Source organism: Idiotropiscis lumnitzeri, chromosome 7 (assembly GCF_059441095.1).
Source record: "Idiotropiscis lumnitzeri isolate Australia: NSW breed Sydney's pygmy pipehorse chromosome 7, RoL_Ilum_1.0, whole genome shotgun sequence".
In the NCBI taxonomy this organism is placed as follows: Eukaryota; Metazoa; Chordata; class Actinopteri; order Syngnathiformes; family Syngnathidae; genus Idiotropiscis; species Idiotropiscis lumnitzeri.
The window spans coordinates 1,387,277-1,402,280 of record NC_142397.1 but is presented as its reverse complement, the minus strand read 5'-3'; the positions used below and the strand labels follow the sequence as shown (position 1 = coordinate 1,402,280).

Genomic DNA, 15,004 nt, shown 5'->3' with positions numbered 1-15,004 from the left:
TGAATTTTCCAAAAGTCCATTTCCAGCCTTGGCACGACACGCTGAGGCCCGAAATCGAACTTGTGCCTTTCTCCGTTTTACGACCGCACAACGGCAATCGCCTCACACCTGTATTAAAGTGCACATCCGGACCCGCCCGGTCCCCCTCAAGATCCGGCCCACGTTTCCAGTGACGGTGGCGCGTTGGGCTATAAAGTCCCGCCTGTGTCGCGGTGGCAGAAGCGGCGTGGCGCCATCCGACCACGTTAAACACACATCCCCTGTGTGTGCGCCCCCGCCATCAAATCCACTGCCGCTTAGGCTCACAAAGAGCACAATTCAGCAGCACACTTCAGGGCTTTTCATAAACGTCTCCAAGGATTAAACGCACCCCCCCCAAAAAAAAGCACCGCACTCACACACCACTCAGGTGGAGTTGCTTTTTTTTTTTTTATGCAACGGGTGATGGCGTCACATCACTTGGATGATTTCATCGGGCAGGGCACAAACACCTGTCTTCATTCAGAGAAGAGCTACACAAAAGAAATAAATAAAAATAAAGAGAAGCAGCACGTGCCTTGGCATGGGGTGTAATCCCCCCCCCGGACTCGACTCCCGTGTTTACTTCCTTGCTAGACGTCTAGACGGGCGCATTCCAATGCCACGTTGTGCCGATTGCCTTGCGGAATCCACCGCCAGCTCGTACGCAGGAATGAGGTCTGGCTGCCTTGTTTTTTTTTTTTTTTTATTACAACAATAAAATTGCTGTAATGTTTAGGCACAAAGGTCATATGCCATATAACGTGCCTTGTTTGAATGCTGACAAGCTTTTCAAGGGCCCAGCAGTCGCTATGGCAAATTTTTTTATTTCATTTTGCTGAGCAAAAAATGTAACACAGAAAAACTTGGTAGTAGTGAACTCAACGTACGTTTCAACAAGCAGCCAGTGTACAATGTTTCAAAAATGAGGCTTCAAGATGTTTACCGTCACTCCCATTAAAGGTTACTGCCAAACGAAATATCAAAAAAACACAATTGCATTCCATGTAATTAAAACAACATAAATTAGCCTCGTCAACTTAGCTTAATGCTAACGCACAATGCAAAACATCATAGGCCGGCTAACACGATTAGCATCGATGTTGCAGTAGTTCTGACCCACGCAATAGACAGACATAAATATTCAGATAGTACCGGTGTTGCTTTGGTGCCATCTGGTGGCATTTTGGTGCCAAGGAACAAGCATTTAGACAAAAGTAGTCCTGTGTGACGCCATCTTGTGGCAATTAGATTCTCAGCTTTTTTTTTTTTTTTAAAGAAATCACTATTACTACACTAAAAATTCAATACATAACCTCATAGGAAAGTAGTAATTTGTATTGTTATGGATTGCAGAGTGGAAATGTAAGACTTCCTCCGATGTTTCAAATTTTAAAGATGCTGCAAGCAACCTCGTGTCGAGCTCGAGTGAGGACGAGCGCCTACCTCAACCACAATCAAACGTGTCCCAGCACGCCTCCCGAGATGCGGCTACGAGGAGGTTAAATGGGCCTTCGTCAGCGCAGGTGCTTCCACTCACGGCTGCTTCACTTTGCACATGAATCACAGCAGCTGGCAGCACGCAGGGAAATCATTCAATTAGCAGAAACATCTTCAAAGCTGGGATTTCCCCACTTCCAGCGTGTACGTTACAAACGCCATCTATGAGCATTCTTGCTTGCGGTCGTCACACCTCTGCGACCATTCAAGATGGGAGCGGCAGAATAAATGGCGCAAAGTGCTCTCGGTGGGCTATGAGTAGGGATACAGTAACATGTTTTTTTCCAAAATGAATAACTAATTTTATAACCAAAATGTTTGTAACTTTACAAAAAAAAATTACAAATTATTTTGTGATCAAAATTTCCACATCGATTCTTTTATTTCTTTCGATACTTATTTTAAGTAGTTTAAACTAATTATCGATTAATCGTAATATTAATTAGCGCGCAACCCTTCTGATTTTCTGATTTAGAGCTTCACGTGAAAACGAGTCCTTGGAAAAGTTTCTCCCCCGTTAAAGGGTCCCTGGACCCAAAAAGTTTAAGAAGCACGCTATGCAACATCTGGAATCTATTCGCATGACTTCATCTCCTCGTAGTGTGCCGTTCCCACGTGAACACGTCTTGCGTTCATGTGTCACTTACTATACGGGCGATTGCGTTACAATGCAAGATGTGGATGCTCCCAAAATAACTTCGTTTTCTGAAGCCCACATCCTCTTTCGGGTCATGAGCGAGCTGGGGCCTGTTCCAGCTGCACCCAGGAACAGTCGCCGGCCAATCGCAGGGAACATGGAGAGAATTCATCACTCATGCTCACCTAATAATTGATTAATTTAGAGTGTTTAGTTTACCCAGTCCTACCCCAGAAGACATCTCGCAAATTTTAAACAAGAAGGCCAGACTAGAGATTAGAACCCAGAACTCCTCCGCTGTGAGATAGACATTGCATTGTGAGAGAAATGCGCCTTCAACATGCATCCATTTTTCATCTTTTGTTTTTTTTGCATGAATATCAAATATTAAGAACATATATACTGTATTAAGATATAGCTCTTAAATTCGGACTCGATTCAATGCAAAGACGACACACTAGCGCCACCCTGTGGCCACGACCGGCCTGCACTTGCACTCATGCACACAAAAACGCCTCAAAGGTTTCCCGCAAGTGGTCAAAAAGCAAGAAAATGTTTGCTTTTGACATATTACATGTCATTTTGGGTGCAAACGTGACACATGCAATATATGTGTCAAATCTCACCAAGCTTTTCTTTTTCCCTCTAAGAAAATAATTGTCCAAAAAAAATGACTTTCCCAGTTAAATACCACGCTGCGGCGTCATCAATTAAACGTAAATACGTGTTTGTTTTTTTCCCCCCAAGCTTCCAGAATTGGGGTGCAGTTCGTCCAATCGGCCTCCACTGACCTGCAAGCCGCCTCTCGCGGACATTCCTCCAGAGTAAGTCCCAAGCTTTGGACGTGGAGCTCCGCAGCTGCTCGCTCAAAGACCGCCGCAGCTTCAGCGTGGCCGACGTCCGTTTAGACGTCATCGCACTCGGACATAATAAAGAATGTGCACCACACCACCACCCCCACAAAAAAATATGCAAAAATAAAAAAATCCCCCAGTCACTTGATGCAAAAAAAAAAGAAAAAAAGAAGAAATCCAACTTTTTTTTCCAGGTTAACTTTCAAATGGCTTCGCCTGTCCGGAAAAAAAACACCAACAAATGAGTCCACCTTAAAGTTAAAACGTCCTCCTAAACGTATGAAATGTAAAGAATTAATGGCAAAAGACGTTCACACTTCCCACCAGATGTGCGCGCGTGTGCGAGTGGGTGAGGGAAGCCACGCACGGCGAGAGGCTCACAGTCGCGACGCGTTCACGGACTGTGGGAAATGTGTCCACTCTCAGGTGAAAGTTGAAACGTGTCTCATGACAAAATATCCATTTGACGGATGAATGCATGTGAATGATGGCCTTCAATCGGAGGCAGAAGTGGCTAAATTATATCGGTGCAAATGTAGAATGAGTGGAAGGTAAAATTATTGTTTCAACTCGTAAACTTGTAAAAAAAAATAGCAATTAAACAGAACAATCTCTTTCAGTGGGGCAATTGCAAACAAATATAAATTTCAGTCCAACTTAGTATGTCTGAATAGGTTGTATGGTCCTTTCACAAAACAAAATAGATTTAAAAAAAAAAAAAAAAAAACTAAAATAAAAGATTTAAAAGATGCATAGTTAGATGCTTTTGACCAAAACTCGCATCAAGTGGCCTTCAGATTTGACTTTTGGAATATGCAGCCTACGAATTTCAACGCAGCTACAGTCTACTTTTATCTTGATTTTGCACCGATTCGCGAATCAGCGTGATCAACGGTCACCGATGACCGACGCCCGTGACCGGGCTGCTGTGACAAACGACTTGTCGGACATGTTTGCTTGCTATGAAATTCGAATCAATAACAAACATGCACTTTATAAAAAATGAATTGTGGCGCGTATCAAAGGATTTAAGAATGCTGCATTCCTGTAAAAATAGCAAGAAAGTCACAGGTATGAAAATCTTACCCAAGCGGTAGAATGGCCGGACAACGACCACCACGGGTCACCACATAGCTCCGCCCCTGCTGTGCCGTCTTAAACGTAAGAATTGATTTCCACCTCGGTGGAAAACGCACGCAAGCCCTTGACGTCGAGCTCTGAAGACAATTCGTCCACGTATGCCGTCAAGCTCGGCGCGACGGTCGAGTTGAGCGGCGTCTCGGCAGGCCGGCGAGAGAAGGTCAACACTTTAAAAGCAGGAATGCGGCTGGACTTTCAGCACCATTTAGCGCTGTTGTCACAACATCCTGTCTCACCCAAAAAACAGGCCAGAGCGCGGCGGACAAGCACGCAAGCAAAGTTCACCTGGTAAAAAAAAAAGGCTGATACGAGAATGATTTGAGGAATTCCTAATTCCGTATTGTGAGGGCCACGGCGGCCGATTCAGTTCTCGGCCGCGAGTACTTCTCAATCACGGGCTGGCGTGGCGCTTTTGACGCAACGAGAGCAGCTGAAGACTCGACGGCGTGCGCCATGAACGATATTCGCGCTGAACTCGACGCGCCCTCTCGGTGTGATGCCGAGCTAAAGTTACTTTGAGAGCCCTTTTGACACTCAGCAGTCGGGCAGCTCATTTTTTACCCCTTACGTGCTGTTCTCCTTCCACACGCACGCACACACACACACGTGTTGTAATAATTGTCTTCATGCAATTATAAACTGCAGATTTTTTGCTAAAGTATGAACAGCCTGTCTGACAATTATTGGAATATTTATTCTTCAGCGATGTTTCAGATTTGGGGTGAATACATCCGTCATTTTTAGCATTTAGCAGTGGAAAAGTCTGTCTTGAAAATGGCCTCGCAAGTGTATCTGCAATTAAATCCACAATTTTCCCTCATTCTGCCATTGTGGTTTAAAAAAAAAAAAAATAACGAATCTATTTTAGATTTTTGAACGGTCGCCAGTTACGACTTCCGGATGTGTTGATTCCGCATAGCACAAGTGAGTATTCAATCACAAACCGCGTTCGTCTCCTTCAACGTGAGGTCAGCGAGAAGAGCATCAACTCATCATCTGATTGGCTATCGCAGCTGCCTATCAACTGTAAACATCCCTCACACACACAGAACAGACGCCCACACGATTGTATCTGAAGGCCTCGGACGAATCGTGGGTGCTACTGCTATCGTGAAATCTGCCCGGCAACAGGAGCGAGCTGAATTCTGATTGGATAAAAACCTAAAAATACAACGCTCGGATATAATATGACATCAATGTGAAGACTAGGATCATGATTTCTTCATTTTGTGAGGCCAAATCACTCTCATTCATTTTTGGGATTTGTCTCATTTACGGAGAAGTCGTCAGATTTTCAGGTGAAACAATATTTGGGGTATTTTGAATTGACGGGATGTTAATGCACACAAAACAAAACAAACTACAGCAAAGAAGTCGAAACTAACAGAACGTTGAGATGGACTCACACTAAGATGATGACTAAAGTGTGTGTGTGGGGGGGGGGGGGTTTGTAACTCAACCACCAGGAAGTTGAAACAAAGTAGACGGAGTTGACTAAATCTTGCAGGAAGTTGAAAATTGCCAGATGTGAGGAAAAGTGATTTCTCCTCCATGCTTGGGTCACACTTCGGCGAGGCCCCGTTAAATAGTCTGGGAGAGTGCGCTAATGGAAAGAGGGCTCAGGGAGCATGGAGCGTATGCATTCACCCCCCCCCCCCCCAACCCCAGAGGGCTCGTCCCAGGCATGTGCTATAAATTTCCCGACCATATATTCCCAAGTCGAGTTCATTTTTCCAGAGGAGCCACACATGCGCTGCATATCTGGGTTTAGCGTATGGCTTTAGGACGGCGGGACGGCTGGGGGGCCGGAATGTGATGGGATGGGGGGCCGGGGAGAGGGGCTGACGCCGTTAAAGTGGTCCCTAATCTTGTTTTCTTGAGGACCTTCGTCACGGTTTCGTTGCGCTCATGACTTTCCCAGAGGTCAACTCCGACTTGTTAGCTCAAGTCTTCTTTTTTTGCGCTTGTTTGCGACTTAACCCCGAGCCAGAGAACTCACCAAGTTTGTTTACCAAAGTGTGGCGGAGGCGTGAGCGTGCACGTGAGCGTGCAAAGTGGGGCCGAGGAAGAATGAAAAGCCATGGTGACAAGCGTACGTGGCCGTTGTCCCGCTGAATGACAAAGCATGTAATGCCGCCAGGTCCCCCCCAATCGGCGTCGGCGGCCCACAAAGTTGCCTGGGAAAACATTTGACACCAAACCTCCAGCACCTGGTTTGTGTTAAGGCGCCGAGGGCTTATAGGGTTACACTTCTTTCCTAATCGCTCCCTTTTTTTTTTTAAACACCGATTGCCCCACAAAGCTTTTCCAAAATGCTCATATTAGCGTCACAAGTTTGGACAGTTTAAGGAAATTGCCGCTGTGACGTCAAATAATATAAATGATATTTAACATTTTAAGTGTTGGAAGTTGACACAATTTCATGAGGACGTGACACACACCGAAACAAACTAAGACGAAGCTAACACTGTCGGCAAGTTGATGCTAACAAAATGGAGGTTGATTGAACATGAACTGGCAGGACGTAGACGCAAACGACTTGCAAAAAGAAAAAAAAAAATGAAACGGAGTTGACTGAAACAACCAGGAAGTTGACAGACAAAAACTCACGGAACAAACCAACGGACAATTGACGTGCGCTAACAGGAAGTTGAAGCAAACCTGCCGAATGTTGAAGTTGACGCGAATTCAACACGAGTTGATGCACACAAATGGAAAGTGGAAATCATTCTTGGAAACCCGAGCACTGGCTTGAAAGCCTCATTTGAAACCTTAACCTCGTCTTAAAACCCAACTTTGAGACTCGAACCCCGGTTGGAAATCCTAATGTAGTTTATTGGCTTTCTTGGTCCATCGGACCCCCAAGCGATGGCTCGCTGACTACCGGGGTCAGGGTTTAATATTAGGGTTGCAAATTTCAAAACACGGTTAGGGTTTTCAAGTAGCGTTTCAATGAAGGAGTCGTCGGGTTTTAGGGCAAAGTCAGGGTTAAGGTTTTAAAGAAAGGGGTCCAAGGCAGGGTGAGAGTTTAAAACAAAAGTCAGATTTTCAAAATAAGGGTTTTAGTTCTGCGTTAGGGTTTCAAGCAAGGGATCTTAGTCGAGGCGAGTGTGTCAAAGTGGTTTCAAGGCAGGGTTAGGGTTTCAAGAGAAGGTTTAAAAGCAAAACCAGGACTTCTAGTTAGGGTTTCAAAATGGATTTTGAGCCACAGTTAGGGTTGTGCGTTTGCGTTAGGGTGTCAAATTAGGGTGTGGAGCCTCGGATAGACTTTTGAAGTTTTGGGTTTCAAGGACCAAAATGAGGGATGAAAACGGGGGTGGGGTTTTAAAGTAAGGTTTGAAGTCAAGGTGACACTTTCAAGGCAAGGGTAGGGTTTTCAGGACGCATTTCCACCTGCAATGAAAACATTTTGTGTTGGCTAAAAAAGGTTCCTGCTCGGTTTTCCCCAACCTTGAAAAACGTGCGCTCAAGAGAAAGTCCCGAAATCATTTTTTTTTTTTCTCTCTCTGCTGGCCTCCTCCGCACTCAGGAAACCACAAGTCATTTTCCATCTTTCCATGTGTGGAATTTTTCATGCTGCCTTCACGCCAGCGGCACCCTTTGCAGTCATGACGGGCGGCTCGTAAATTTAGCGGATGATGTCACCCGATTGGCGACCAATGAGAGACGGCGGCCGAATGGCAATCAGTTGGACTCCACCCACGCAAGCGGCGCGGCTTCTTTTCTTTTTGGTTTTCATTTCCAAATAACCACACGAGGTGACAATGTGGTCAAGGGGGAAAATATATTTAAAAAGAAAGGAAGTGGGGCCCCCAAAAAGCCACCTCGAATGAAACGCAGACTTGGTCGCATTTTTAAGACCACATATTTAAAAAAAAAAAAATCATTAGGCCGAATATGATCATTTGAGTTCAGCCAGTTTTTGCAAAACTCAAAACAATTACGTTCAACTGCCCAACTTGAAATTTGATCCAAGACTCATTTATTTATTTTTTTGCCATTGTGGGGGAAGTGAGTCCAAACTGGACTGAACTGGATCAGGACCCTTTTGAATTGAAAAACCCGCTCAAAAAAGTTCTCAAATTAGGGTTTTAAGGCAGGGCGACAGTTTTGGGGTGGGGTCTCAAGCATGTCCTAAGTCAGGGTTTGGGGTGTAAAATTTGGGTTTTAGGTCAGGGTTAGGGTTTCAAATTCATTTTTCAAGCCGGGGTTCGGGATTCGAATTTGGGTTACAATTCTGCTTTAGAGTTTTAAAGTCGCCGTTTAAGTCTGGGATAGGGTTTCAAACAAGTGTGAGTGTTTCAAAGTCTAGGCTTTCAAACAGCAGTTTGGGCGGTACATGTGGCTTTGAGTGTCAAATTAGGGTTTCAAGCAAACGTCAGTCGTTGTGAAAATCTATCGTTAAGGATTTAAGGCAGAGTGCGGGCTTCAAGCGAAGGTCAGGGTTTCACATCGGAGTTTTCAAATGAGTCTTTCAAACCAGGGTTAGGGTTTCAAATTGAGAATTGAGGTTTTTAATTCTGGTTTCAATTCATGGTTAGACTTCCAAGCTCGCGTTAAGATTTAAAAAGGGTTTGAAAGTCGGGTGTCAAGCCAAAATATGGTTTGAACAAGAGTTAGAGTTTCAGACTATGTTCAAGGTTTCAAGAAGAAATTTGGGGTTTTAAATTTCAGTTTCGGATTTCAGGGCTCAAGTTAAACTTAAATTTCAAACAGATGTCGGTGTTGCATTTGGAGTTTCAAGACGAGGTTAGGATTTCAAATTAGGGCTTCAAATTACAGATGAAACCCGGATTGGTTTTCAAACAAGGGTGAGCGTTTCAAGTCTGGTTTCGGGTTTCAAATTCGGGTTCCAAGCCAGGCTTCGAGTTCCTAATGAGAGCGTCAAGCCTGTTCGGAAGGTTTTCGAAACCCAATTTGTTTGGAATCCCAAGTAGTGATTTGACGCCTGTGACGCATTTTCATTGTGTGTAGTCGCTTGTCTTCGCCTCACGTCCTCGTTATCTCAAATCACTCTCATGTCGTCTTTCTTCTGAAAAGTCTCAGGAGAAGAATGGGCAGCCTGGTGGGAGGCTGCAGCTGTTTTTTTTTTTTAGGGGGGGGCAGAAGGAAGTCACTCGAACAGCTGACAGACAGACAGTCAGTCTTCATGTGATGTCATTCTTCTGAGCGCCTTCCACGGTCTTCAGTTTTTGGGACGAAGGTCATTTCGGGCAAGTTCGTTTCTTGGATGGCTGCATTGCCACACACGCTCTCCAAGATCTTTACCCCCCCCCCCCCCAAAAATAAATAAATAAATAAAAAATGCTTCAGAGAAGACAGGAAGCTTCTGAGCCTTTACTTCCTGTGGGTGGAATGTCCACATGTGCGAAAGCTCGACCGTTCAAGTGCCGCGCGTCTGAATCGTCTGATTTTTTTGTTGTTGTTGTTATGGGCGTGGGGGGGGTCCTTTTTTTTGTGAGATTGCCTTGCGGCATCAGTCGTAAGGTTTCAAATTTTGGTTTTGGGGGTTAGGACTTGGAATTGGGGTTATAAGGAAAATTCGTCCTTTAATCTACTTCATTTATAATTTAAGTAGACCAAATGGGTGGTCACGTAGTAAAATAATTGTACGACTTCAGGAATTAATTTGTAAATTTACGAAACATTTCTTGCAATATATTTTTTAAAATGAGTCAAATGACCGTTTTTTTAAACTGCAAAAAAAAAAAAAATATGACAGCCATCTGTTAATTGTTGCTTACCATCTGCTTCTTGTGATGCTTTGCAAAAAGAGCAAATGTGATGATAACCATAGAACCATACACGTGGATATGATTGGAGCAAACGGACTCCGAAAACCTCCCACACAATAGTGTTGATTTCGTTACTGAGGCGTCCAACAAAAATGAGGCCACGGCAGGCTAAGTCGAGGGAAGTTGAAAGATTGATGACGTGCATCCCAACTGTTGCATCATCGCTATCTTGACTGTTTTTTTATCGAGGCGCATCCATCGCGGAGGAAAATGACAGCCACTTACTTCATTTTGCCATTCAAGGTCGCTCTCTTGGTCTGATCAGCTCTCGCTCCGCAACACGAGTTGGCCGACGTTCGACGTTTGTTTCACTCACAAGTCCATTTCACATGTTTTGCTCACACTTGCTTTCCTTGATGATTTTGACGATGATTTTTACGATCAGCAAAAGGTTTCTTCCCTTGCTCGCACCACCACACGATCCAAACAAAACAAAACAAATGATTACCCACAGGTGTGTGCACCTACTAATAAGAAAGACCACGCCCCCCTCCCCGTGACACCACCAATCACTGTGAAAGTGGAGTGTGCGCACGCTTGACACGTGCACAACACACACGCATGCATCACAACAAAGGAAAAAAATCACAAAACACGAGATGGCTCCGACAGTTACTGAAAACTAGACGATAATATTTAGTGTAGTGTTGTGGTAGCATAGCGAGCGACAAACACGCTCCGGAAAATTCCCACCAAAGAGTTGTCATCCTACCTGCTCCTGCTTCACTTGTCATCGTGTTCGAAACCTGGAAAAGCAAAAAAAAAAAACTGAGTCAATGTGGTAACACAATCATTTTTTTTAGAACATATTACTGTAAAGAACAATTTTATATTTAACCCTTTTCTACTAATCCATTATGAAAAATTTAAATCATTAAATTTATCAGTGTTTACTGTCCAGCTCTATTTTAAGCAACAGCAATTTGCAATTGATTGAAAATTAAAATAGAATAATACTTAAAATGTGTTCAATTGATCCTCTACCAAAAAAAAAAAACATCTAATATTACAGCAGTTCACTGAGCAGTTTTGACTGTTTCAGCGTTACAGCGCCCCCGGTGGCCAGGACATGTATTGACGCATGAAATTATGATTAATTCTTCACATTTTTAAATATTTCCTTTAGTGTTATCGTGGTATGTTTTTTTAAATAAATTATAATACTGTGAAGTGCTGTTTTTCTTATTAAAAACACAATAAAAATTTTTTCATTGGCATTCTTATGATGGGGTGGGAACGGAGTCATGGCATTTCAATCAACGATGATTTGTGTGTATTGAGTTCCAAGTGTGATCAGGGAATGATTTAGGCTCGTAAGTCAAGACACCACGTTACGGCACTTCTTCAAAAACACAGAGACACATTTTTCAGGGTTTCTCATCACGTGACCGAAGGAACATAGCGTTTTCCTTGGCAACCTGTTGAAATAATCAATCTCCCAAAGTCAATGGCAGCGCCCAGCACATTCCAGCGGAGATTTGCTGCACGATGATGCAGATAGATTTTCCTATTCCGACAAAAGAACAGGTGCCAAAAAAACGGCTCCAACTTCTTCCATAAACATCTCGCTGGCGGGAGAAGTCCATCCGTATCACATTGTTGCTCCCTGCTGTCGTATGGAGCGCTTACGTAAGAACAACAACATTTTTTATGTCCCGCTTAACAACTCAACGTCCCGGGCTTAAACGGAGACGGTGGAATCCGACGCTTCGCTCCCTGAAACATTCTCAGCTGTTTTGAACCCGCGATGCTGCCGTTTTCCAGTTTAAAAGCGACAGCTGGCCTCTAATTTGAGAGGGCAAACGCCACTCGACGAGGCAGACCTCCACCGAGGTATCCACATTTGCTAGTTGTAAAATTTGTGTCACAGATTGGGATGAAATTGAACTTCTTTCAGCTGTCGTCGTGACAAATGACATCGCCATCGGATGTGATTCGGGCATGCTCTGTCTACATTGCTGCCAATCTGGATCAGATCCAGATCAAGTTAACCTTTTCTGGCTACTCCAGCCCATCTGGGTGGAGAACTTTCTTCAAAATTAGATTATTTGTCCAGTCGCTCCCTTTTATTTATTTATTTATTAGCTCAGTTGTTGTGATTATTTTTCTGATATATTTTTGCCAAAAACAAATAATTCTTCTTTATGTGCTAATAAACATGTGAACGTTAAACCTTCATTTTAGAGGAGCACACGTTAATCAAATGTCAAATTATGTTGGTTCAGTTTTTGGGTTTTTTTCGCGCATAATCCCAAAAATAAGGGAGCAAAATGTGTGAATGATATTTTCGAATCATATTTTGGGACAGCAGGATCGATTGTATTTTTTTCAGATCATCACGGGGAGAGTGTTTCGAATGACGATGACACGCCAGCACAAATATGCTCACAAATAACTGGAACTGCATTCATTTGTTCCATGACTACGCAGAAGAAAAAATTACGGAATAAATGAGGAGGAGTGCGTCTTTTCATCAAAAGACGATTTGATTATTTGAATCATGTCGCGCATAACGATTTAATAGTTGGATTCAGTTTGCTTCAATCAAAGTTGATTTTCAGTTCGCGGCTCATTTTCATTTTGTTATGGTCAAAAATGTTTATGGAAGAGATTTTTTTTTCCATCACTTTTTTTGTTGAACACAATCAAAAACGTGAAGGAGAAAATGCAAATGTTTTATCAAACATTAAAAAAACTGAAGCATATTCGGATTAACATGTTATTAAAAATAAAATATAAACTGTATTTTTCATTCGACATTTCAAGCTGTATCAAAACTTGATATAAAAATAAATGATATCATTCAAATCTCTCCATTCATTACAAGACACAATTAGCTCACAATGCTTCCTTAAGCAATGAAACTTGGAATCCAACGCCATGACGAGAATACTCGCGAGTCTACAATGCTCATTACTCTTTAGCATCGCCGCGAACAAAACGTGTTTCCTCCCAGGAGCGAAACGGTACGACAACGTGTGGGAAACTCCATATTGGAAGAAAAACTCACCGCTCTCTTGCTTGTCACTCGGGTTCCCACGCAGGCGCGGCGAGGAACACAAGACCCGCTTTGGCTCGACCATTCCCCTCGCTCGGCTCGCTCATTCAGGCTCTGGTTCAATGCGAAGCGCTGAAACAACATGGGAGCGACATTCAGCATCCGTCGGTATGGGACAGGACAGAACTGGAGCAAAACAAAAGGTTGAGGTCGGCGTCTGCGGTAGGGAAAGCCCAGTCGTCAGCGACCAATCAACGTGACGGCGGCGAACAAAGGAGCTTGTATGCGAGGATGCTCCTTTGAGAGGACAGAGACGATGACCTTGTCAAACATCTCAGCAAAGACGTCTTGGCCCGTCACTGCTTTCAAAGTTGACAGCCAGCACTGAATGCCGGGTCTGGTTCTGCGGATGCCTGCCAGGCATTCGCCAGCCCCTCGGAACCGTCCCGAAAGCGCCCAATGGAACAAACGCAACAAGAGCGCCTCTGTGGAGCGCGAAAGAAGACTTTTGTGCCCTCGGCGCTACCTCGGCCGGTCTATGAAGCAAGTGGCATCGCAACGAGCACAATGGCCGCCTGTGTCACGTCGGGGACGTGCCGACCCAAATCAGGGAAAACAAAAGTCGGGCGGGCGTGCCACAACGATGGCAGTGTCTTCTTATTTACAAGAAGAGGACAACACTCTTGTGAGCAAGTTGAATTTAGTCCCAACACTTGACGCTGGAAGGATTGCGCAACACTCGGCGGTGGGAAGGAACCAAGTACAAAAACTTTTCACACCCGGATTTGTTCTGGATTATGTTAGGCCAGCAGAGACGGCTCGCCACTGGTCACCGTACTCAACGCGTCGCTGCCGGCTGTTCTCCAACTTTCAGGCCGTTTTAGAACATTCTGACTGATCTTTCAAGAACCGCAAAATATTCTGTGACCCTGGGGAACATGCTTTTTTTTTTTTTTGGGGGGCCGTACTACAATGAAGTGTAATTGCACCTCCACTCCAGTAGTTGGCAGTGGCGCTCTCCTTGCCCATTGTGTGCAGCGAGTATTAACTTGACGGTGTCGTTTTGTTTTGCAACAAAAATGCGATTATTTATAGTTGCGGCGGAGAGTGGGTGGTGGTGGGGGCGCAAATTCTTTTCTTCTTGCTTGGGGGGGTGTAACAGAAAATAATTGCGAAGCACCGAGCTAGCTGAACAGCAACACGCGTGTGCAAGTGTGAGAACTTTTGCCGCCTGTGCTAACGTTGTCGGAGCGCAGAAAATGGATTTGGGCCCAATCGGCAGCATGACCAAGAATGCGGCAGACGCTTTGCAGGAATGTCCCGCAATGCCCGAGAGCCTCCAAAACGGCAGAAGACATGGAAATAAATTTGAGATGAACTCAGCCTCTGTTTGCGGGAGCTTTCACAATGGAAGTCTTTAGTTTGTTGAGGCGGGGGCTTTTCCGCGTTCTCTGATCTGAGTCATGGATGGGTTTGAGTTTTCGTGTGTCGCCTGAGTTGCTCGGTGACATTCCAAGTGCACCAAAACACATCACGACAAACCACCGCACAAAGTTTTGAGAGCTGAAATGAAATGAAACCAAACCGGAGTTGACTTGCAAACGGGCCGCGACCACCTCTCGGTCTGCTTGATCGAGAGGACACTTGACCAAACAAACGGCATTTGCAAATGTGGACACACGGCCAAACACGTGTCGCGTTTCGTAAGGCAGACGGGCACCAAATACCCGAGACAAATGATGTGCACATTTGGCCGTTTTAACACCAGTCGGTGTCATTCAACAATGCAACACTGACTTTGACGTGAACCGAACTGAAGCGCACCAGAGTCCACATGCAAGCAAACCCAGACCACCTCTTGGTCCGTTCGCGAGTCCTGAGGATGTGATTCAATCTCAATCTGATGCCCAGTGGACGTGAACTTGAGCATGTTTGCCTCACCTACGTCTTTCCACACACACACACACGCACACACACACACACCCACACGGGTGCACACATGATGTGCAGTTGCGAATTCAAAAACCATTTTTTGTTTGACTGACTCAAACTCATTTGACCT

The 15,004-nt window shown here is 44.4% G+C and overlaps 1 protein-coding gene across 2 annotated transcripts in view; it reads right to left on the bottom strand.

Moving 5' to 3' along the window:
• The window catches only part of stard13b (StAR related lipid transfer domain containing 13b), a 45,036-nt gene that overhangs the window by 24,590 nt on the left and 5,442 nt on the right, over positions 1-15,004 (bottom strand). The window contains exons 3-4 of one of the 2 annotated variants that reach the window (XM_088300601.1): positions 12,955-13,074; positions 10,657-10,690 (exon numbers count right to left, since the gene is read on the bottom strand). In XM_088300601.1, coding sequence (XP_088156727.1) covers positions 10,657-10,690; positions 12,955-13,074 — 154 coding nt within the window. Of the gene's footprint in view, positions 1-2,946; positions 3,226-4,095; positions 4,297-10,656; positions 10,691-12,954; positions 13,075-15,004 lie in introns of those variants that run through there. The other variant, XM_088300603.1, reaches the window with a different exon arrangement.